The sequence below is a fragment of the Thamnophis elegans genome, chromosome 16 (assembly GCF_009769535.1).
Source record: "Thamnophis elegans isolate rThaEle1 chromosome 16, rThaEle1.pri, whole genome shotgun sequence".
NCBI lineage: Eukaryota > Metazoa > Chordata > Lepidosauria > Squamata > Colubridae > Thamnophis > Thamnophis elegans.
Window position 1 is genome coordinate 34,945,783 of NC_045556.1, and position 24,406 is coordinate 34,970,188.

The 24,406-nt window shown below is 46.7% G+C and overlaps 2 protein-coding genes across 2 annotated transcripts in view; one reads left to right on the forward strand and one right to left on the reverse strand.

Moving 5' to 3' along the window:
* Positions 1-3,593: 3,593 nt before the first annotated feature.
* RPL35 (ribosomal protein L35) lies at positions 3,594-7,545 on the reverse strand. The gene is made up of 4 exons (XM_032232376.1): positions 7,431-7,545; positions 5,750-5,886; positions 5,507-5,588; positions 3,594-3,799 (listed from the first exon to the last, which is right to left on the reverse strand). The coding sequence occupies exons 1-4, from the start codon at positions 7,431-7,433 to the stop codon at positions 3,650-3,652; spliced, it is 372 nt and encodes a 123-aa protein (XP_032088267.1). The 5' UTR covers positions 7,434-7,545; the 3' UTR covers positions 3,594-3,649.
* A 2,696-nt stretch (positions 7,546-10,241) lies between these two features.
* The window catches only part of SCAI (suppressor of cancer cell invasion), a 65,091-nt gene continuing 50,926 nt past the window's right edge, over positions 10,242-24,406 (forward strand). The window contains 2 exon segments of the mRNA XM_032232385.1: positions 10,242-10,392; positions 18,605-18,704. The gene's annotated coding sequence lies outside the window, so the exon portion shown is untranslated.

Below are 24,406 nucleotides of genomic sequence, written 5' to 3' on the forward strand. Positions count from 1 at the left end.
ATTTGTGCTGATAAATAAATAAAGGGAGACTAGTATAGATCTATTTCAAGCTATTTAGCTCTCATCAGCTAGCCATACCCTTACTGGGATTCGAACCTGTGCTGTATTGCATCTTAGGCAAACGTCTTAACCCTCAAGCCACAGGTCTCCTCCTTATCAGCTGAATATATATATATATATATATATATATATATATATATATATATATATATATATATATATATATATATATATATATATATATATATATATATATACACACACACACACACACACTTAAAGTCACAACCCCTGGTATGCCCAAGTATGGGAGGAAGGTCACACTTCCACTCTCTGTCATTAGGCTCGTCACAAGAGACCATCCAGACAGAAACCCAATATTTTTTTACTGTTGCCTTTTTGTTACATTTGTTATATTTATGCTGATAAATAAATAAAGGGAGACTAGTATAGATCTATTTCAAGCTATTTAGCTCTCATCAGCTAGCCATACCCAAGTTTGGGAATCGAACCTGTTCTAGTCTCCCTTTATTTATTTATCAGCATAAATATAACATATATATATATATATATATATATATATATATATATATATATATATATATATATATATATATATATATATATAATATAAAGTTAACTTTAAACTTTAAACAGATACCTTTCACCCTGGCTTGGCTGATAAGGAGTCGAACTCTGTAGCTCAGTGGTTAACACATCTGCCTAAGATGCAATGCAGCACAGGTTCAATTCCCAGTAAGGGTATGGCTATAGTTAGTGATGAACATGTTCTTTCAGTTATTTGGAGAAATAATAAAGGCAAAATAAAAACTGAACAATTTTAAAAAATGCTCCATGATTGTACACATCTTAGAAGTGTACATTGTCAAAATATTATCTATCACTGCTGCATTTCACTGTCCCCAATAAGAGACAAGGAGGCATAATGATCTGTTGAAAAGAAACCAGAAATCACCTGTATGCTCCTTAACGCTTCTTCTTCTCTTGTATTTCCCTCCCACCCCCTTTGGTTTGCTGTTGTAAGCAAAAGTAAGTATAAGGAAAGGCTGGGACCTAGCAATAAAGCTTTCTTTTTGATACACTTCTAACCATGGGCAAACAAGGGACTGGTTCGAAAATGCCTCGTTTTGTCCTTCAGAGGAATCAGGAAGGAGGAATTGGCGAAGGGCTTCAGTTTGAGTATCAGGCTTTTAACTGCTCGTGGTCAGCCAATGGGAGCTCACGTTGGAAGAGAAGAAAGAGGAAACAAGGTTATTTGAAATTAGGGCCAACAAAGAACCGGGAGAATTGTTAAAGATTTCCAGTTTGGTCTAGTGTAGCGATGACGAACCTCTCCGGCACAGAGTGCCTGAACTGGAATGTGTGTGCAGGTGTGTTGTGTGTGAGCCGGAAATCCAAAGAACAGCTGGCCTGTTTTTTTGACCATTTTTCGGGCCATTTTGAGGCCCAGAAAACAGCCTGGGTTTTTTGGCCATTTTTCGGGCCGTTTTCCAGCGCTTGGGCGCCCGTGAAGATCAGCTGGCTGGCATGCATGCCTTAAATTTGCCATCATGAGTCGAGAGGGCCAAGCTAGGAATTGCGACTGGGAGTTCATTCTGCGGATGTTGAATATTAATTTTGAAGGTCCTGCTTGTCCCACAGCATCTTGTCTTCTCAAGAGGCTTCACAAGGCCGAATGTTCCCCCCACACCCCTAAAAACCTATAAAGATGAGGCAAAAAGCATCTCTCATCCCTCTCAATCTCCAATCGATCTGCCAGAGAAGATCTCCTTGAACCACCCAAACGTATCGGCTATCCAATGGCGGGAAACCAATTATAGAGGTGAACTAGGTTCTGTATTGGGGCGGGGAGGAGTATTTCCCTCATCCCTGCATCTTGCTAATGTAGGTAGTTGTTGACCCCCAAATGAGCCCAACATTATCTGTGGCTAAGCAAGACATTTGAGTTCCCCCACACACACACTTTACGACCTTTCGTGCCACCGTTGTTAAAGTGAACCGCTGCAGTTGTTAAAGAGTTGAATGATGGTGCTGGAGAAGACTCCTGCATTGAGTCCTTTGGACTGCAAGGCCATCCAACCGGTCAGTCCTAGAGGAGATCCACCCTGGCTGCTCTTTAGAAGGCCGGATCCTGAAGAGGAAACTCAAAGACTTTGGCCACCTGATGAGAAGGAAGGATTCCCTGGAGAAGAGCCTCATGCTGGGAACGATGGAGGGCAAAAGAAGAAGGGGACGGCAGAGGAAGAGGGGGCTGGATGGAGTCACCTGACAATTAGAACATGGACATGACTTTGCAACTCACAGCAAGGATCTATCATCTATCTATCTATCTATCTATCAATCATCCATCTATCAATCATCCATCCATCTATCATCTATCTACCTACCTATGTATCATCTGCCTCCCTCCAATCCTTTGGCCGCCTAATGAGAAGGAAGGAGGACTCCCTGGAGAAGAGCCTCATGCTGGGAATGATGGAGGGCAAAAGAAGGGGACAGCAGAGGAGGGGGCTGGATGGAGTCACCTGACAATTAGAACATGGACATGATTTTGCAACTCACATCAATGATCTATCATCTTATCTATCTATCTATCTAATCTATCATCTATCATCTATCTATCTATCATCCATCTATCAATCATCCATCCATCCACCTACCTATCTACCTATCATCTGCTTCCCTCCAATCCTTTGGCCACCTAATGAGAAGGAAGGAGGACTCCCTGGAGAAGAACCTCATGCTGGGAACGATGGAGGGCAAAAGAAGAAGGGGACGGCAGAGAAGGAGGTGGCTGGATGGAGTCACCGAAGCAGCCGGCGTGAGCTTCAATGGACTCCAGAGGATGGGAGAGGACAGGAAGGCCTGGAGGAACGAGATCCATGGGGTCGCGATGGGTCGGACACGACTTCGCAACTAACAACAAAATGAATCTGGTTTCCCCATTTGCCTGCAGGAAAGTTGCAAAAAAGCTTTTGCATGACCCCAGGGGCCAGGAGAACATCCAACATCCTAAATATGAACCAGCTGACGAGATCCGAATTTTGATCATGTGACCAACAGCGATGCTATGCGGAAAAAGCCACAAGTCACATTTTCAGTGCCGCTGTAAGTTTGAATGGCCACTAAATAGCTGTTAAGTCAAAGACCTCCGGTTCTTATTTTCCTGTGCGCCACTGTGACTTTTAATAACATGGTGGGAGAAGGGAGAAATTCTTCCCGTCTTACCTACGCAGGTAAACCTTTCGAGCTAACTACCGTATTTTTCGGACTATAAGATGCACCAGGGTATAAGACACACCAATATTTCAAAGAGGTACGTTAAAAAAAATAGTTTTCGCACACTGCAGGCCTCCCAAACCCTCTGCACGTCCATTTTCCCCCCCCCCAAAAATGGGATGCGCAAGGGCGAAACTCTGGGAGGCCAAAAATGCTGTATTCAGTGTATAAGACGCACCCGGTTTTTCACCGTTTTTTGGGGGGGGAAAGGTCATCTTATACTCCGAAAAATACGGTACCATCTTATCTCCGAGCCCAACTGCGGTTCCCCAAGAGAGACCACCACAGCTTCCTCTTTTTTGTTGAAAAGCTTTTAATGGGCCAGTTCTCCTTCGACAGTCAATGGTTTTCAGGCCTTCATGGCGTATTTGCGAGGCGGGTAAAGCCTCTCTTTCCTCTGCTGCTTTTTGGTCTTCAGGCCTTCTTCGTGCTTGTTTAGCCTCCTCCGCATGGCCCGTGTCTTCTTCGGGCGCAAGTCCAGCGGCTTGTATTTCTTGCCCTGTGGCCAGGAGGGGGGGGGGAAAAAAAAAAAAAGTCAACACTAATAGCCTGTCTGCAAAATGCTGGAAACGCAGTCAGTCCCCGGGCACATACTGCCACATGTGGTGGGTGTGCAGCAAAGCAAGAAAATATTGGGAGTCTCTTATAATCACAAACAGAACTTTCCAGACCGAAGGAAAGAATTGTTTCCTGCAAAAGCCCCCTCCCCAGTCATTCCTCTTTTGCCTATGAGAGGGGCCAATCACCTCCGAGGTGTGGCTTTACTCCCAAGTCGACCCTGCTTTCTTAGCTGTTCTCGTCTTCTGGCAGCTGTGCCCAGGCGCACACTGGGAACAGGCTCCAGCTGTTCCTCTGCCTCGCTGCTGTCTATCTCCCTCTCTGCTTCCCTCGTCTGAGCTTTCCTCAGCCCCCAGGAGTGGCCCATGTTCCTCCCCAACCTCCTCCCCGTCTGACTCTGCTGCCAGCTCTGCTGGCCACTGGTGAGCCACAACATTGTTGTGTTCCCATACGCCCCCTCCCCCCTTTTGAATTCTGCCGACCTTTATCTGAGTGCCAATTTAGAAGTTAGCCAATAAATCTTCTATCCTGCAATATTACGAAGCGTCCTGATCCTTTCCTCTGGGATCAGAAGAAATTGGCTTCCAATTGTATTTTTTTTTTTAAGTATTTTATTGTCACTTATAGGCCGCCCTTTTCCCTGAGGGGACTCAGGGCGGCTTACAACTCATGGGAAGGGGGTGCAAGACAGAACGTAAAATAATATGTGAGTACAAATAAAAATAGCAATAAAACACAACATTCATTCAACATTCGGGTGGGGTGTATGAAGATCTTATCCCCAGGCCTGACGGGATAGCCAGATCTTAAGGGCTGTGCGGAAGCTCTGGACTGTGGTGAGGGTGCGAATCTCTAATTGTCAATTTTGAGCGTCTGCTCCTGGATTTTTATTTATTTTTTCATATTTGGGCCTCCCAGAAACAGCTGCCTAGCCACTGTGGGAAAAGAAGGCTGATAGGCGCAGCATTTTATTTTTTTTTAAAGGCTCGTTTGCGATGGGCTGGTGCACACCCATTGGTGTTCAATCATTCCAGGCGGCCAGAAACACTAATGATGAATGGATCCGTTTCATATTTTATCTCGGTGTGCAAATCGTGTTAAGACTTTGTGCTTGGCTTTTGATTGTTTCAGACAGTGAATGGCTTGTTATGTGTGATGTAAACACACATCAAAGGAACCTCTGCTGTGTGTTTAGACGTTCCCACGGGCTCCAGGAAGGCCTAGCAGAAGGAATCCAGCATGGTGCCAGAGATCAGACCCATGTTCTGACTTGGCATAAGTATAAGTACAAAATTTCTGTTGTTAAGCGAGATGTTTGTTCAGTGAACTGCATCCCGTTTTACAACTTTTCTTGCCGCTGCTGTTAAGCAAGTCTGGCTTCCCCGTTGACGCTGCTCGTCACAAGGTCCCAAAATAACTCCAAGATACAGCACTCAGGTTTCGAGCCTGAGCTGTCCAATTTCCAGCTGATAAAAGCTCAGTGTCTTTAACCACTGAGCCATCAAGTCCCCCCCCCCTCTTCGTGCCCCCCCCAAAACAGCCTCCTATTTATATCACAGTCTGCAAAAGTAAACTTCTTGGGGGTCTGGCATTTTCCACCCAAAGGAATTTCAACAAAAAGAGGCAGGAATGAACGCTTCAGACTCACTTTGTAGAATTTTCTGAGGTTTTCTTTCTGGGTCTGGTTAATGACGGTCAGCACTCTGGCAATGGATTTGCGAACCACCCGGCTGCAGATTTAAAAAAAAAAAAAAGAATATATGTGAGTAAATCACAGGAGGAATGAAGGATCAGAGAAGCAACAAGCAACGCTGGATTTATTCTCTCACAATTTTTTGGGTCTTTATTTTCAACCCCGATTAAGAGAGTCCGGAGAAGGGGAAAAACTCACATCTTGGAGAGTTTGGAAGCTGCTCCGCCAGTCACCTTGGCAACGCGGAGCTGAGACAGTTCCACCTTGAGGTCATCTAGCTGTTTCAGCAGCTCTTCCTTCTTCTTCCCTCGCAGGTCACGGGCTTTGATCTTGGCCTAGGGGCAGAAGTAACATCTAGTATCTCAGAGCAAAAGGTGGATAGCTTTATAAACACTGCCTTTGCCAATAAACAAAAAAGCAACTTCCCACATTATAAACTTAAAGTGGCGAGGGTATAAGAGAGGGAGGGGGGGGAGATATTGCTTTGCCCTTGTTTTTCTAAAATCACTTTTTATTTTATTTCTGCACCAACTCAGGAAGCTCAAACTGCTGATTCTGTTCTGCAGAGGCTTGATTGAGTCTGTCATCTGCACCCCCATAACTGTCTGGTTTCTCTCTGCAACCCAACAAGACAGACACGGACTTCAACGGATAATTAGAACGGCAGAAAAAAACAACGGCTACCAAGCTGCCTTCCATTTGAGGACCTGCGCACTGCAGGAGTCAAAAAGAGGGTTGTGAAAATATCTACAGACCCCTCGCATTCTGGACATCAATTGTTTCAACTCCTACCCTCAAAACGATGCTATAGGCCACTGCACACCAAGACAACTAGACACAAGGACAGTTTTTCCCCCGAACGCCATCACTCTGCTAAACAACTAATTCCCTCAACACTGTCAAACTATTCACTAAGGCTGCATTACTATTAATCGTTCTTCTACTCGTTCCTATCACCTATCTCCTGCTACTTATGACTGCATGGCTGTAACTGTGTTGCTTGTATCCTTACGATTTGTATTGATATTGTTTTCTGGTTGCTTATTTGTACCCCACGACTATCATTAAGTGTTGTGCCTTATGATTCTTGACAAATGTGTCTTGTCTTTTTATGTACCCTTGAGAGCATCTGCACCAAAGACAAATTCCTCGTGTGTCCAATCACACATGGCCAATAAGGAATTCCATTCCATTCCGTTCCTAATTTCTATTCTATTCATTCTTTCCTAATTTCATCCTATTCTATTATTTGAAGCTAAGCATGGTTTATGGCAAGTGTCTCCATTTGAAGACCTTTATGGACTTCAACTCCCAGAATTCCCTAGCCTGCATGGTTGCCCAGACTCTATATCAAGAATCTCCAAACTTGGCCACTTTGAAGACTGGTGGACTTCAATTTCCAGAATTCCTCGGACACCATGGCTGGCTGAGGAATTCTGGGAGTTGAAGTCCACCGGGCTTAAAGTGGCCAGGGTTGGAGACCCCTGCTGTACGGGAACACCATGCTGCCTAAAAGGTTAGGTCCTGCCCATAAAGCCTTGGGATCTTCCTGGGACTCTCTTCTAGGCAAAGGCAACAAAGCCCATCTCAAGCAGGGGACTACAAAGCCCACCTAAGCAAAGGGCTCATAACCCGGAAGCTTTTCTTTCTCTTTCCACTCCCCATTGCAAAGCCCTCGCTTCTTCTCGCCCCCAGCGAGGCCTATTCACTCCCCACCCCATAGCTGCCCTCCCGCCGCCCCTTCATTCCTCATATGAGGCGGCCTAGCTCAAGCAGCCTTCCCCGCGCCAGCCCCATTTGCACCCCGGCCCCAAAGCCCCTTCTCGGAACCGATGGAACCGGATTCCAACCAATCCCCCAAACGCCAGCAGTTTCTTACCATCACTGCAACGGGTACTACCGACGAGAAAGGAAAGGACGGAAGCCGGGAAGGAACAGGAAGCCCGCGGTGCGGATCAAACCATGAAAGCAAATCTGGAGGGGGGAGCGAGGAAGAAATGACGGTTTTGCCTTCTCTTCCCCCCCCTTGTTGGAGTGGTTTAGTCCTTGGGAAGAGTTATCAATCCGGGTTTGCAAAGGGATCGTTAGACGCTCTGATCAATTCGGGGATCCAATTACGGAGCAATTATAATGATCAGCCGACTAATTACATTTTAAATAAAAAAGGGGGCAGGAGCCTCTCTTAATAACACGTAGCTTTTCTCGATGATGATGATGATGATGAAGATTTATTGCAAGCCATTCCGTTTATTGCCCAAGTAAAATTAAGCGTGCAAAGATCACAATTGTTTGTTCGTCTGCGCGCGTGTTTGTGTGTACGTGTGTATTCAGTGGGTTTGTTAGGGTTGAACGATTTGCCTGCTTGTTACTTGAGCCTGTTACACTGCATTGTTTGGTAGATGCGGGTGTGATCCGTTTGCCCAGCGTCTTAGGTTAGTACGACTCTATACGTACATGTATATATACATAGAATGTGAGTCTGCTGGCAGGTGTGCATTTGTATTTTATGGCTCTCTCTATATATATATATATATGTGAGATGAATGGATGGATAGATAGTGTATAGATAGATGGATGATAGAGAGATGACCTCCCTTCGTCCCATCAGATCGCATAGAGCAGTGTTTCCCAACCTTGGCAATCTGAAGATGTCCGGACTTCAACTCCCAGAATTCCCCAGCCAGCATTCGCTGGCTGGGGAATTCTGGGAGTTGAAGTCCGGACATCTTCAAGTTGCCAAGGTTGGGAAACACTGGCATAGAGTAGGCCTCCTCCGAATTCCATCCGCCAGTCAGTGCCGACTGGCGACTACGCGGAGGAGAGCCTTCTCAGTAGCAGCCCCGACGCTATGGAACAATCTCCCCGTGGAGATCCGCACCCTCACCACCGTCCAGGCCTTCCGCACAGCCCTCAAGATCTGGCTATCCCGTCAGGCCTGGGGATAAGATTTTACTCTCGCCCCTCCCGAATGTTGAATGAATGTTGGGTTTTTTTATTGCTAATTATTTTTATTCACATTTTCTTTTTGTGTTTTGTCCTGCACTCCCCTCCCCTATCATTGTAAGCCGCCCTGAGTCCCCTCAGGGAAAAGGGCGGCCTATAAATGCTAATAAAATGACAAAATGACAAAAAAAATGAGAATAGATGGTAGACATAGATATAGATAGATTGATCGATTGATAGAGAGATGATAATAGATGGTAGACATAGTGTAGATATAGATAGATAGATGGATGGATGGGTGGATGGATGGATAGATAGATAATAGATGGTAGACATGATAGAGAGATAATAGATGGTAGATGTACTATATATAGATAGATATTGCAGATAGATATTGCATAGATTAGATAGATATTGCATACATAGATATAGATTAGATAGATATTGCATAGATAGATATTGCAGATAGATATAGATATAGATTAGATAGATAGATATTGTATAGATAGATAGATATTGTATAGACTAGATAGATAGATATTGCATAGACAGATTAGATAGATATTCCATAGATAGATAGATAGATAGATATTGCAGATAGATATAGATATAGATTAGATAGATATTGCATAGATTAGATAGATAGATATTGCATAGATACATATAGATCAGATAGATATTGCATAGATTAGATAGATAGATAGATAGATAGATAGATATAGACCAGATAGATAGATATTGCACAGATAGATAGATAGATAGATAGATAGATAGATGATAGATAGAGGTCAGATAGTTATTGCATAGATTAGATACATAGATATTGCATAGATAGATTAGATAGATAGATAGATAGATAGATATAGACCAGATATATAATTGCATAGATAGATAGATAGATAGATAGATAGATATAGATCAGATAGATAGATATTGCATAGATAGATAGATATAGATCAGATAGATATTGCATAGATCAGATAGATAGATAGAGATCAGATAAATAAATATTAGATAGATAGATAGATACTGTATAGAGAGGGAAAGACAATAGTTGATTGACAATAGATGGTAGACAGTGTGTATATGTATGTGTTTGTCTGTGTGTATATATATATATATATATATAGAGAGAGAGAGAGAGAGAGAGAGAGAAGGTAGGTAGGTAAATAGGTAGACATAGATAAATATATAGAGAGATGCACACACAAACATGGGATTGCACATAATTGCCCTCAGCAGAATGCGTCTTTCCTGAGTGTGAGGTGTGCATTTGTGTTGTTATGAGGGAGGGGGGATGCACAGGTATACACGGGCGCGCTCGTGTGCCTGAGTGCCCATATGCACGCGCGCGACGCGGGGGAGCCTTCTGATGTCAGCAAGAGAGAGCTTGACACGAGGGCCGGGCGTGCCCCCAACGTGTGTCCGCACGCACGAACACTCTTTCCCCCCACCTCCTCCAACCCCCCCAGGCAACCCCTTCCCACTTCGTGCAATCCGCAGGTATCAACCGCCTCCCGCCGGCAACGCCGCGGCTGACCGGCAGGGGTCGCTCGAACTCACGCTCCCGCTCTCTCCCCCCCCCTCCCCACTTTCCCGACGGCCGCCCGGGACTTGCTGAGGACGGGAGCCAGGAGCCGCGCGAGTGGCAGCCGGCTGGGCCAATCGGTGTCCTCCTCCGAGGGCGCGCGGCCAATGGGGGAGCCGCCTGGGCGAGGAGGCGGGGCGGGCGAGGCCGTGCCCAGGTTAGGCTGAGGGGGAGGCGCCGCTCCATCCTTCCCTTACCTGGGGCGAGCGCTGAGTCCCCGCAGCTCCGGCCGCCGCCTGGCTGGGCAGCGCCAATGCCGAGAGGGCCGGCCCGCCCGCCCGCGCTTGCCCCCAACCGGCCCGGCCTCTCGGTAAGGGCTGCCAGCCAAAGGTGGGGAGGGGTCGCGGGGGGAAAAAAGAGGGGGGGCAAGGACGAGGGGAGGGGGCGCAGGGGAGGGGATTTGGGGAAGGAGAGGCGGAAAGGGACTGGGGGATTTGGGTCGGGGGTCTGGGCACAGGGAGGGTCTAAGTTCCAGCTTAGAGCCATTGGGGAGGGGGCTGGAGGGGCCATTTAAGGGGTGGGGGCGTCCAGGATGGGGGGGGGGTTTCCCAGCTGAATGACGGATCCCCATGATGGGTGGGGGGGATTGGGAGAGTTTAAGGGGGACGTTAAGAGGGGAGGCTTCAGAGGTTGAGTCTGCCATTGGGGAGGGGGCTGGAGGGGCCTTTTGGGGGGATGGGGGCATCCAGGGTGGTGGGGGTCTCCAAACTGAATGACGGATCCTAATGATGGGTGGGGGGATGGGGAGAGCTTAGGGGGAGCCTTGTGTGGGGAAGCTTCTGCCATTGGGGTGGGGGGCCAAGAGAGAGAGAGGGGGTTGCAAGGGGGGGGGAGATGTGAAACAGGGGTGGGTGCAGAGAGAGTAGTATCGGTTGATGCCCAATGAAGGGTTGGGGGGTCGGAGAAGGAGATTTGGGCAGGGCGGGGGGTCGGATCAGCCAAAGACAGCCAAAGGTCTTCTCCATCCTCTGCTTGGACCCCTTTGGATGTCAGCTGAGCCCCACCCTCCATGCGGATGAGAAGGGCCACCACCGAAGACCACCACTGTGGAGGAAGGCTTGTCTTGAGATGCTGAGGTCTACACAGAGTAGAAATGGGGGGTGGGTGGGGGTGGAGTGAGTTGACCATGAAAGGACAAGGGGGGGACATTGATCTTTGGATGAGAAAGCGGGGATGGGGCTGTCAAGATGAGGGGCAGAGGAGAAATGGGGGGTTTATCTTGAAAGAAGACACGGGGGGGGGCTTCACGGGGAGGGGGCTTCCATCTGGAAATGGGGAGGGGGATGTAGGAGGAGTGAGTTGGGGGGGCAACCGAGAAGGTTTGTGCACGCAGGTGAGATTGGGTAGGAGGTCAAACCAGTTGTTGTGATGGGAAGAGGTTGTGTTATTCAGAGCAACGGTGGTGGAGAATGGTGTGTATGTGTGTGTGTGTGTGTGTGTGTGGAGGTCTGCAAAACGGGGGTGGGGGGTCTGGGAAGGCCTAAAATTTGGGGTGGGGGGGATGCCTTGAAGATGTTCCACCAGGATCTATCAGACAATAGATGGCACCAGAAACGGTGATGTTTTTTTAAAACCCCTTCCCTCTCCTAAATGAGCTTCCTTTTGATGGATTGATTTTTGCTTTTTTTGTGAATAGGGGGAGCCCTCCCCTCCCAGAGAAACCCTGAGCATCCTAAAAATTGGGGGTGGGGGGTTTAGCTTGAGTGGCTTTTGAGTCCCTCGCTCTGCAGTTCGGCTGCCTTTGAGCCTTTCGGTGATGTTCAGTGGAAGCATTTTATGAGGAAGGTTTCTGGATTTTGTGTGTGTGTGTGTGTGTGTGTATGGGGAGGGGGATGTCCTTGCTTCTCCCTCTGCCCTGTTGCTGTCTTCTCTCTTCTCCCGCAACCTTCCATAATCACAATTTTTGCCGGCCCTCTTCTGACTTAAATGACAGTCAATTGAATAAGCTGTATGGTTCTTTCCCACTACACAAATGTTGTGTCTCCCCATTAATCTTGCAGTAGTTTGGTGGATGTGTTGATGTGTTGTGATTCTCTCTCTCTCTCTCTCTCTCTCTCTCTCTCCTCTCTCTCCCTCCCTCCTTCCCTCCCTCTCTCTCTCCTCTCTCCCTCCTTCCCTCCCTCCCTCTCCTCTCCTTCCCTCTCCCTCCCTCCCTCTTTCCTCCCTCTCTCCCTCCCTCCTTCCTTCCCTCCCTTTCTCCCTCCCTCCTCCCTCCCTCCCTCCTTTCCTCCCCCCTCTCTCTCCCTCCCTCCTTCCCTCCCTCTCTCTCTCTCTTTCTCTCTCTCTCTTTCTCTCTCTCTCTCTCTCACACACACACAAGTTCTTGATGCTTGCTTGGGGGAAAGCGGGAAGGAACAGAATTTTTTTCCCCCTGTCGCCTTCTAATTTCTCCCAAGTGTGGCAAAATTAATCGACAATCAAAGCAAAAACACACCTAACACCCCTCTTGATTTTAACAAGAGGAATCTCGCCAAGGTGTCGAAGTTGCTCTTTAAGAAAATAGACTGGTTTAATGTTTTCATTCCCCCCCCCCCTTTCATATTCTTGTTACTACCAGCTTATTCCGAAAGGATATTTATAGCTTGGGTATTTCCTCTTTTTTTCCCCCCTGTTCATTTCCTGCCCTAGAATAAAATTTGCATCTCTTTACAGGTAGCTCTCGATTTATGGCAGTTTGCGTAGTGACCATTTGGGGCCCGATTGTGATTATAAGTCGAGGACTACCAATCCTCCCAATTGGTCAGAGATGCTGCTAGATTATTAAACCCAAATGATACCATTTCTTAATGTCTCCCTGTCTGGTTGGTCCTTCATGGAGGCAGCACTTCCTAATCAAGTTATGATTATTTAAGAGGTCCTTTTCCCAGTTACGATAAAGGTGACCTTGATGGAACGCAGCTAGGTTAGAATCCCCAGCGCCGCGTAACGGAGTGAGCTCCCGCGACTTGTCCCAGCTTCTGCCAACCTAGCAGTTCGAAAGCACGTAAAAAAATGCAAGTAGATAAATAGAGACCACCTTTGGTGGGAAGGGAACAGTGTTCCGTGCGCTTTCGGGCATTGAGTCATGCCAGCCACAGGACCACGGAGACGTCTTCGGGCAGCGCTGGCTCTTGGGCTTTGAAACGGAGATGAGCATCGCCCCCTAGAGTCTGGAACCACTAGCACATACGTATAAGGTAAAGGTAAACCTTATATCTGTGCTTCCAAAGGATTAGAAAAATAAATTCATCCAAGCTGTAAACTAATGGCCTCACTATTCATTTTTTTTCTCCTATATGGTTCTCCTATGTTCTCTCTGTATGTTTGTATGTATATGTGTGTATGAATCTACATCTACATATATCAATGTATCTGCATCAATATACTATCCATCGCTCCATCCATCCATCCATCCATTTCTGAACAACAAGCTCAGCAACTGAGCCACTTCATCCCTCCTTTACTCTTCTTAGGACAATATTAAGAAGTTAGTCTGGATTACAAAGCCCATGTTTTCTTGGACAGCATGCCTAGTGGTTTAGACCAGCATTCCTGGAGAAAAGCTACTTGGGAAAAACTGATCTAGAAATATTTGAATAGAAATATATGAATGTTTCCTTTCTGGGAAAATTGGCCAATGGTCCAGGAACTTCTATTTATTCCCTTTGGTTTCCTTTGTCACAACTGTGTGATTCTTGGTGCTCTCTGACAAGTGGTTGTTTTCTTGCAGACGTTTCTTTACCCAGCTAGGTAACATCATCCGTGCTAGTGAGTGGCGCTGGCTCTCTTTATACCTACAGTAGCTCTTGAGTTTGCTTGTTTTCTGGCAAACGTTTCCTGACCCAACTAGGTAATATCATCAGTGCCAGTGAGTGTGGCTTGCTACCTATACATCTATGGTAGCTCTGAACTTAGTTGTTGTTTTTTGCAGACGTTTCATTACCCAACTAGATAACATCATCAGGGCTAGCACTGAGGCAGGTTTGCCCGCCAAGCCATGGTGTTATCTGCCTCCTATCTGATTCTGGTTGATGGCAGCAGGCAGAACCAACCTTAGCTGATGTCGAAAGAAACTAAACGGGGCCAGATTTAGTTTGTTGTTAGATGTGAGGGTGGATGAGAACATTGGGGGGGGGGATATTCTGGCAGGAACCAATGGCTGAAACCTTTCCCTTAGCTGCTCTGCAGGCTACGTGGGTGAATGGAAGTCATTCCCAATCATCAAGCTTGACTTAAAAGAGGCTGCCCTTTTGGTTAAAGACTGAAACCCTGAATAATATTGTGTGTTGAAAGGATTGTGTGTGTGTATATGGCAGTCCACAAAGACTTGGAATGTACTCGTTGAGTTTTTATGGAGTTTTAGGGGTTTCCGATGAGCTTTATTTGCAATGGACGGCTGAGAAGGTTGGAGCATAAGGAAGGCTGAGCGCCAAAGAATGGAGGCCTTTGAACTCTGGTGCTGGAGAAGACTCCTGCATTGAGTCCCTTGGACTGCAAGGCCATCCAACCGGTCAGTCCTAGAGGAGATCAACCCTGGCTGCTCTTTAGAAGGCCAGATCCTGAAGAGGAAACTCAAGTACTTTGGCCACCTGATGAGAAGGAAGGACTCCCTGGAGAAGAGCCTCATGCTGGGAACGATGGAGGGCAAAAGAAGAAGGAGACAGCAGAGGTGGCTGGATGGAGTCACCTGACAATTAGAACATGGACAACTCACAGCAACGATCTATCGATTATCTATCTATCTATCTATCTATCTATCTATCTATCTATCTATCTATCTATCATCTATCTAATCTATCAATCATCCATCTATCTAATCTATCTATCAGTCATCCATCTATCTATCATCTATCATCTATCTATCTATCTATCTATCTATCTATCTATCTATCTATCTATCTATCTATCTATCTATCTATCTATCTATATCCCTCCAATCCTTTGGCCACCTGATGAGAAGGAAGGACTCCCTGGAGAAGAGCTGAATTCTGGGAACCATGGAGGGCAGAAGAAGGGGACGGCAGAGAAGGAGGTAGCTGGATGGAGTCACCGAAGCAGCCAGCGTGAGCTTCAATGGACTCCAGAGGATGATAGAGGACAGGAAGGCCTGGAGGAACGTTGTCCATGGGGTCGCGATGGGTCGGACACGACTTCGCAACTAACAACGACGACAAAGGGCTTCCAATGAAATGCCAGAGCTTGATCGAGGACGTTATTCTGTCTTTGGTTTTTTTTTTTGGGGGGGGGGGGGTCTCCAACGTATCACCGTAGTTCCTGCTTGTGGTGGAGAATGCAAACCCAGAGCTGTCTTGGGGGCATTTGAAAGGCATTTCTCTAAACCCCCCCCCCCCATCTCTTTCTCCTACTCCAGCCGTAACCTTGCTCCAGCGTCCTTCCTAGGAGGGAAGGGGCCCCCCAACTGTTTTTACTTTAACAGGTTCTTTGCTCCCAGAGGGGGTGTCTTTTAAGTTTTATTTTATTTTCCACCCACAGAATGCTAGACGGTAGATGCTCTCCAGGAACTTGGCTGTAGTTAGAAATGCATTTCCTGACTTCTTGAGGTAACGGGGCAGGACTTGGCTGGGTATCGGAGCAAAAGCTGGCACTCCGCCACCCGATGGGCCTTTAGAGAGCGCTGGCTGCCTTCCCCTGTTTTGTATCATGGGAGGGTTTCCACCTTTTATTTTCTCCTGCAGCTTCCTACAAACCCTCCCCCCCAGCCACCTACCCTTCCCTCGGTTGTTAGCAGGAGAAAGGTAATTCTCAGGTTTCCGGTCCCCAGGTGTTCCTCTTTCTTACCTGGGGGGGTTGGCGCGGTGGCGCCTTCAGGATGTGACAACCTTGTCTCGTAACTATCAGAGCCTGTTGATGCTGGTAGTTTGTCCCCCCCACCTCCTGAGTCCCCCCCCCCCACCTCACCTCTTCAAGGATGATTTTGACAGTTCTAGTAGGAGGGCCATCCTGGCTTAGTTAACCCACTTCGTGCCAGGTTGAACAGAGATGGGGAAAGAGCACGTAGCACTTAGACTTATATACCGCTTCACAGTGCTTTACAGCCCTCTCTAAGCGGTTGACAGAGTCGGCCTCTTGTCCCCCAAACAATCTGGGTCCTCATTTTACCCACCTTGGAACGATGGAAGGCTGAGGGAGGGAGGGAGGAAAGAAGGGAGGGAGGGAGGGAGGAAGGAAGGAAGGAAGGAAGGGCAATGGCAATAGCACTTAGACATATACCGCTTCTTAGTGCTTTTACAGCCCTCTCGCAGTTTACAGAGTCATCCTCTTGTTCCCAACAATCTGGGTCCTCATTTTACCCACCTTGGAAGGATGGAAGGCTGAGGGAGGGGGGGAGGGAGGAAAGAAGGGTGGGAGGAAGGAAGGAAGGAAGGAAGGAAGGAAGGAAGGAAGGAAGGGCAATGGCAATAGCGCTTAGACTTATATACCGCTTCACAGTGCTTTACAGCCCTCTCTAAGCGGTTGACAGAGTCGGCCTCTTGTCCCCCAAACAATCTGGGTCCTCATTTTACCCACCTTGGAACGATGGAAGGCTGAGGGAGGGAGGGAGGAAAGAAGGGAGGGAGGGAGGGAGGAAGGAAGGAAGGAAGGGCAATGGCAATAGCACTTAGACTTATATACCGCTTCTTAGTGCTTTTACAGCCCTCTCGCGGTTTACAGAGTCATCCTCTTGTTCCCAACAATCTGGGTCCTCATTTTACCCACCTTGGAAGGATGGAAGGCTGAGGGAGGGAGGGAGGAAAGAAGGGTGGGAGGAAGGAAGGAAGGAAGGGCAATGGCAATGGCAATAGCACTTAGACATATACTGCTTCATAGTGCTTTTACAGCCCTGTCTAAGCAGTTTACAGAGCCTATTGCCCCCCCCAAACAACCTGGGTCCTTACTTTACCCACCTCGGAAGGATGGAAGGCTGAGGGAGGGAGGGAGGGAGGAAAGAAGGGAGGGAGGAAGGAAGGGCAATGGCAATAGCACTTAGACTTATATACCGCTTCATAGTGCTTTTACAGCCCTCTCTAAGCGGTTTACAGAGTCATCCTATTGCCCCCCAAACAATCTGGGTCCTTACCTCAGAAGGATGGGAGAATCAGTGAACCTTGAGCCGGTCCGGATCGAACTCCTGGCAGTCGGCAGAGTCGGACTGAAATCCTGCATTTTAACCACTGTGCCTTCACGGAAGGAAGGAAGCAAGCAAGCAACAATAGCAGTTAGATTTATATACCACTTCACAGTAAGCGGATGAAATAAGCGGCTCATAGAGTCAGCCTCTTGCCCCCCTCCCCCTAACAATCTGGGTCCTCCTTTTACTTCGGAAGGATGGGAGGCCAAGTCAAACTTGGGCTGTTGAAATGGACTGTTTTAATGGATTTATTCTAGTTTTGTTCCCACCTCTGGACTCTTAGGGATGAAAGTTTGATTTTAGGTTTGGATGTTTTGAATGAGAATAGAATAAGGAATAGAATAGAATAGAATATTCCCGCTGCACCATAGAGAGTATTTTAACTTACAGCACCTGTGTCTGGTTTGCCAATTGCACAGAGGCAGATAGGACAGAGGTCCAGAGGGTCAACATCATTGCCCAGAGGATCATGGGTTGCCCCCTCCCCTCTTTGGAAGAGCTTTATAGCTCCCGCTGCCTTAAGAAAGTTCAAAACAATCTTAAAGATCGTGACCCGACAAATGCGCGGCCGACAACAGCGCGCCAAAACTGCAGCGATAAAACCGTGACGTCGACAGTGCACCCACAAAGGAGCGCCGACAAAAGAGTGACAACAGAAGTGCGATTACGGTTAAGGTAAGGGTTAGGGTTAGGGTTAGGTTCAGGGTTAGGGTTAGGGTTAGGGTTACCTTTAGGGTTATCTTTAGGGTTACCTTTAGGGTTAGGTTTAGAGCGTGCTTCTGTCGGTGCACTGTTGTTGGCGCGCTTCTGCGCTCATTCGTCGGCGCAATTTCAAACTCGTGTTTTTTCCACCGCGGTTTTCGTCGGCGCGCATTTGTCGTTGAACCCTTAAAGATCCAGCTCATCCTGGGCACCCCCCCTTTTTTTTTTGAACTATTACCATCTGGCAGACGGTACAGGACAATGAAAACAAGGCTAAAGAGGCTGGAAAAACAGCTTCTATCCCAGGGCAGTAACCATATTGAATTCTACAGTATAGTGCAATATTAATGTAATATTGGCTCTTCAATTCAATTATATAGCACGTGAAGGATGTGCGTTTGCGTTTTTATTTTTATGGTTAATAATGTGCACTGAAGATGGCATTTAATTTCATTGTACGAGGTGCAATGACAAATTAAACTTAAACTGATCACCCAGGAATGGCCTGGGCCATTATGGAAAACGTAAAAAAGGTGATTGAGTCAGTTTGATGGAGTTTGCCACTATGACATGAGTGTTCGTGGCAAAGATTTTTCTATCACATCTTCCTTCTCCACTGCTGCATGGTGGCATATCCCAAAACAGATGATTAATAGATTGTGATATGAGCATTTCTCACCAGCCTTTATCAGATGATTGTGTTCCCTTGCAGCTCACACCGGTGTGTCTCCGTCAGAAGCCGGGCACGCCAGATGGATCCCTAAGAGTTGTCGGTCACCAATCGATCGGGGAAGCGGCTTTAATGAGTTAAGGTAGGTCTGGAAACCCCGCTCCTTCGCTCTGGCGGAGGCCCTCTTCCCCTGCCTTCCTGGATCCGCGCCCCTTCTGTTGCACCGTGGGCGCCTAGCTAATTTTAAAAACGCTTCCTCTGGCACACATACAATTTTCCACGTGGGTGACGAGAGGAAAATAATTATTAGCCTGTTGGATCTTGGTTAATTAGAACAACAAAGCGTTTGTCGTCTTCGCACCCACGGCGGTGGCAAACCTCTGAACTTCCCCAGGAAGGGGGCAGGAGAAGGGAGTCCCAATGGGTGGGGCAGAACAAGCTGGCAGCTCTTGCCCTGCCAGTGATCTCCGCCTGGCACCAGAGAGTGGCATAGACAGTGCGGTGTTGGCAGTGCGGTTCCTGGAGAGACCCAAATGAAGATGTTTCTCCTCTTTTAAGTTTGGAAGGGTGGGCTTAAGACTCATCCAACCAACAGTGCTAAGCCCTTCAATCAATCAGTTAATCACAACACAGCTGGAGGGGGCCTTCGAGGTCTTCTAGTCCAACCCCCTGCTCAAGCAGAAGACCCTAAACCATTCTAGGCAAGTGTCTGTCCAGTTTCTTCTTAAAAACCTCCAATGATGATGAAGCACCCACAATGCCTTGGTGGCAACTTCTCTTCCACTAGTTTGTTGGCCTCACGGTTAGGAAGTTTCTCCTTAATTCCAGGTTGCTTCTGTCCTTGATTAGGCTCCATCCATTGTTTCTCATATCATCTCCCTTAAAAAAAAAAAAAAATCCTACTCCACCAGTGTCTCTCTTATCCTTTGACGTTGGCTAGGGCATTTGAATTCAAATTTTCTGTTCCTTGTTGTTGAGTTCCAGCTGTTTTTCCAGACTTTCAGAACTTTGCTTGAGAACATCAAAGGGAAATGAATTGGGGGATGGTACTCTGACGAGTTCTGCGTAGGCACATGAATATATCTATGCTTAGAGGGACGCAGTGGCTCGGGGGCTAAGACGCTGAGCTTGTCGATCAGAAAGGTCGGCAGTTCGAACCCCTAGCGCCGCGTAACGGAGGGAGCTCCTGTGACTCGTCCTGGCTTCTGCCAACCTAGCAATTTGAAAGCAGGTCAAAAATGCAAGTAGAAAAATAGGAACCACCTTTGGTGGGAACAGTGTTCCGTGTGCCTTCGGCGTTGAGTCATGCCGGCCACATGACCACGGAGATGTCTTTGGACAGCGCTGGCTCTTCGGCTTTGAAACAGAGAGGAGCACCGCCCCCTAGAGTCGGGAACGATTAGTACAGATTTCGAGGGGAACCTTTACCTTTACCTCTTGTTCCTCGTCTTGCCTTCTGGTGCTTTGGAGAGTAGGTTCACCCCCTTTTCTTTGTGGCAAAAGCCATGGGGATATTGCAACGGTCGTAAGTGTGGAAACCACTCATAAGCCACTTTTTTCCAGTGCCATAACTTTTGAACAGTCACTAAATGAACTCAAATGAAGTCAAGACTACCTGGTCTAGATTAATGAAGGTAACTGGAAGCTGGAGTGAAGGACGTGTGAGCTGAACTCCAACTCCCAGCACCCTCCTTTGGCTAGGTATCTTGGGCTTCTGGGAATTGTAGTTCAGCAACAAATCCAGAGGTGGACAGATTCTGCTTCACTCTTGTGTCTTCGTTCTGTCCCTCCTAACCAGTGGTGGGTTTCAAATTTTTTTAGAACCTCTTCTGTAGGTGTGGCCTGCTTTGTGGGAGTGGCTTGTTGGCCATGTGCCTGGGTGGGAGTGGCTTGCCAGCCATGTGACTGGGTGGGCCTGGCCAACTTGTAAAAAGTGGTGAAACTCACTTAACAACGCTCTTGCTTAGCAACCAAAATGTTGGCTCAGAAACTCTGGCATTTGAAGCACACAAGTCTTAAAGCTGTCAAGTTACAAGACCCTTGCACCCCTGACCCTTTAGACAAAAAAAATCCCAGGGGTGTTCAAACTTGACAGCATTAAGACTTTGGACTTCAATTCCTGAGTCATGTTGGCTCAGGAACTCTGGCATTGAAGTGTGCAAGTCTTAAAGCTGTCAAGTTACAAGACCCTTGCACCCCTGACCCTTTAGACAAAAAAACCCCCAGGGGTGTTCAAACTTGACAGTTTTAAGACTTGTGGACTTCAATTCCCAGAATTCCTCCTCCAGTCATGTTGGCTCAGGAACTCTGGCATTGAAGTGTGGAAGTCTTAAAGCTGTGAAGTTACAAGAGCCTCGCACCCCTGACCCTTTAGAAAAAAAATCCCAGGGGAGTTCAAACTTGACAGCTTTAAGACTTGTGGACTTCAACTCCCAGAATTCCTCCTCTCGCTCTTCATCTTGATGATGTGCGGACGGGCAGGGGGAGGGAGCTGGAACCGGTTCTAAATGGCACTGTAGATTTGTGGAACCTCTTCTATAGAAGAGCTTAGAACTGGCAGGAACCCACCCCTGCTCCTAACATACGGCCACTTCCTTCTGAGGTTGGATCATTGATGTATGTTCAATCAAGGGGAGAATTGTGAGCTGGTGATTATTGGGGGTTTGCTTTATGGTATGGATCTATTCCAAGAGTTCATTTACTGGAGCTGAAGCCCAGTAAAACACGGCAATCATAAATCTGCTTTGGTGCCCTTCTCCCTTTTCCCCATGTTGTAAAAACCTCTTTCGAAGGCCTCTGAGCGGGATTAGTCTGAATCCTGCAGTTATTTTCCCGCCTGAGGGACCATTCTAGGTCCAAATTATATTGACCCAAGCTGGAGGAATTTCCTAGCTTGGCAGAGGAGGCCCGGAGGAGAGAGACGGCTTAAGAGCGGATCGTATATCGCACAGACAGAATAAAAGGAATGGCGTTGGTAATAGCATCTTTCCGGCCAGCTGTTTGTTTGTTTTTTTTCTTGGGTACTCTTTAAGAATTAAAAAGCTGGCAACTTGTAGTAAGTATGGAGATTTTGCTGTTGCACTTGGAAGCGCAAAGAAAGCCCTGAGGTTCAGGTGTCTTCGGAGGAGGGGAAGAATAAGAATAGAATAGAACAGAATAGAACAGAACAAGAGAATAGAGTAGAATTCAAAATAGAATAGAATAGAATTCAGAATAGAATAGAACAGAACAAGAGATTGGAATAGAATAGAATAGAATAGAATAGAATTCAGAATAGAAGAATAGAACAGAACAGAACAGAATAAGAGAATAGAATAGAATTCAAAATAGAATAGAATTCAAAATAGAATAGAATAGAATTCAGAATAGAATAGAACAGAACAGAACAAGAGATTGGAATAGAATTAGAATAGAATAGAATTCAGAATAGAATAATAGAATAGAACAGAACAGAACAAGAGATTGGAATTAGAATAGAATAGAATTCAGAATAGAAGAATAGAATAACATAGAATAATAGAATAAAATAGAATTCAGAATAGAAAATAGAACAGAACAGAATAAGAGAATATAATTAGAATAGAATAGAATTCATTATTGGCCAAGTGTGATTGGACACACAAGGAATTTGTCTTTGGTGCAGATGCTCTCAGTGTACATAAGGAGAATAAAATACATTCATCACAAATCATAAGGTACAACACTTAATGATAGTCATAGGGTACAATGACAGTGTGTGACGGTGGTGAGGGAATTATTTGTTTAGCAGAGTGATAGCAGAGTGATGGCATTCAGAGTGATGGGGGTCTAGTTATTCTGGTGTACAGTGCTCTGTAGTGTCATTTTTAGGGAAGGAGTTGAAGCAATTGACGTCCAGGATGTGAGGGGTCTGTAGATATTTTCACAGCCCTCTTTTTGACTCCTGCAGTGTCCAGGTCCTCAATGGAAGGCAGGTTGGTAGCCATTGTTTCTTCTGCAGTTCTGATTCTCCTCTGAAGTCCGTGCCTGTCTTGTTGGGTTGCAGAGCCAAACCAGACAGTTATGGAGGTGCAGATGACAGACTCAATCCTTCCTCTGTGGAACAGAATCAGCAGCTCTTTGGGCATTTTGAGCTTCCTGAGTTGGTGCAGAAAGAACATTCTTTGTTGTGCTTTTCAGATGACGTTTTTGATGCTAGGTGTCCCTTTTCGGCCTCGAGATATGGTCGAATCTAAAAAATGGAAGGTCTCTACTGTTGATACAGTGCTGTCTAGTATTGTAAGTGGTGGTAAAGTATGGGAGGGTTTCTCCTAAAGCCTGCCACCATCTGTACGGTTTTGACTGCGTTCAGTTCCAGATGGTTCCAGTCGCACCGCCAGGCTAGTCCTTTGACCTCCCCATCTGTACGCGGATTCATCCCCCCCCAAAAAAGAGCTTGGAAAGAATTTAACCCAATTTGGGCTTGCGTCTGTGCGGAAGTTGTCCATCACGTAGCTCACACTTCATTCCAAAGGGGCTTTCCCCCTACCACCCCATCCCACCCCGAAAACGCAACTGATCCGTCTTATAGAAACAACCAAGCCCTCTTAAAAAATGGGTCCGTTTTTGGGAAGCCTCAAGTAATTCATCTAATGCATCAATTAACCACCTCAAAAGGCAAAAATAGTATTGTCCATAAACGGGCATTGCACAATACTGCACGTTTGAAGGGATCTGCAGCCGGCTTATTTGGCAAGCGAAAAGAAGGAAAACACACACACAGACACACATACACACAGACCCACACATCGCCCTCCTCTGCTCTTTGTTATTTTTAAAAGCTTCCCAGAGGCTCTGTAAAGTTCACACCTTCAGACACTGCCCTTTTCGAAGAAAGCAGGGATGTATTTGTTCAGAGGAATATAAACCACACTGTGGGATAAATCTTGAGGCCACCGACATGGCATTCCTTGAAATCATGAGCCAGCAGCCGAAATCCCAAGATCTTTCCAGACAAAGGAACGGAAGAACAGAACACCAAAGTTGGAAGGGATCTTGGAGGTCTTCTAGTCCAACCCCCGGTTCAAGCTATACCATCCCAGGGGAAAAAAAAATAGCTGTCCAGTCTCTTCTTAAAAACCTCCAGTGTTGGGAGCAGCCACAATTTCAGAGACGAGCAATTCCCATTTTTTTACTGTCAGGAAATTTCTCCTTGCTTCTCTCCTTGATGAGTTTTCCTCGGTTGCTCCTTCTCCTGCCTTCAGCTGCTTTTGGAGAATAAGGCATTAAGAGTTGTTAGCCTAATTTTGCAAAGCTTCTTCTCCGGTAACACTGTACTGCTAACTAGGGCATGCAAAGCCTTTGCCAGGCCAATCCTTGAATACAGCTCGCCTGCCTGGAATCCACAATGTATATCGGACATTAATACGATCGAACGAGTGCAGAGATATTTCACGAGAAGAGTCCTCCACTCCTCTGCTCACAATAGAATCCCTTATGCCACCAGGCTCGAAATTTTGGGCTTGGACAACCCAGAATTAAGATCTGTCCTAAGCATAGTACATAAAATTGTCTGCTACAACATTCTACCTGTCAACGACTACTTCAACCGCAATAATACTCGGGCAAACAATAGATGCAAACTCAAGGTGTAAACCGCTCCAAACTCGATTGCAGAAGATACGCCTTCAGCCACAGAGTGGTCAACGCTTGGAATGCTCTACCCGATTCTGTTGTTACATCCTCAAACCCCCACAGCTTCAACCATAAACTGTCCACCCTGGACCTCACCCCTTTCCTAAGAGGTCCGTAAAGGGGACGTGCATAAGCACACCAGCGTGCCTTCCGTCCCTGTCCGACTGTCCCCATTTATTCGTACCCATTTCC

Excerpts from the sequence above, each read along its gene's own strand:
- RPL35 (XM_032232376.1), bottom strand. Across the intron at positions 5,589-5,749 it reads GCTTCCAAACTCTCCAAGAT|CCGGGTGGTTCGCAAATCCA; the intron begins GTGAGTTTTTCC and ends TTAAATCTGCAG. Across the intron at positions 3,800-5,506 it reads ACCTCAGAAAATTCTACAAA|GGCAAGAAATACAAGCCGCT; the intron begins GTGAGTCTGAAG and ends TCCTGGCCACAG.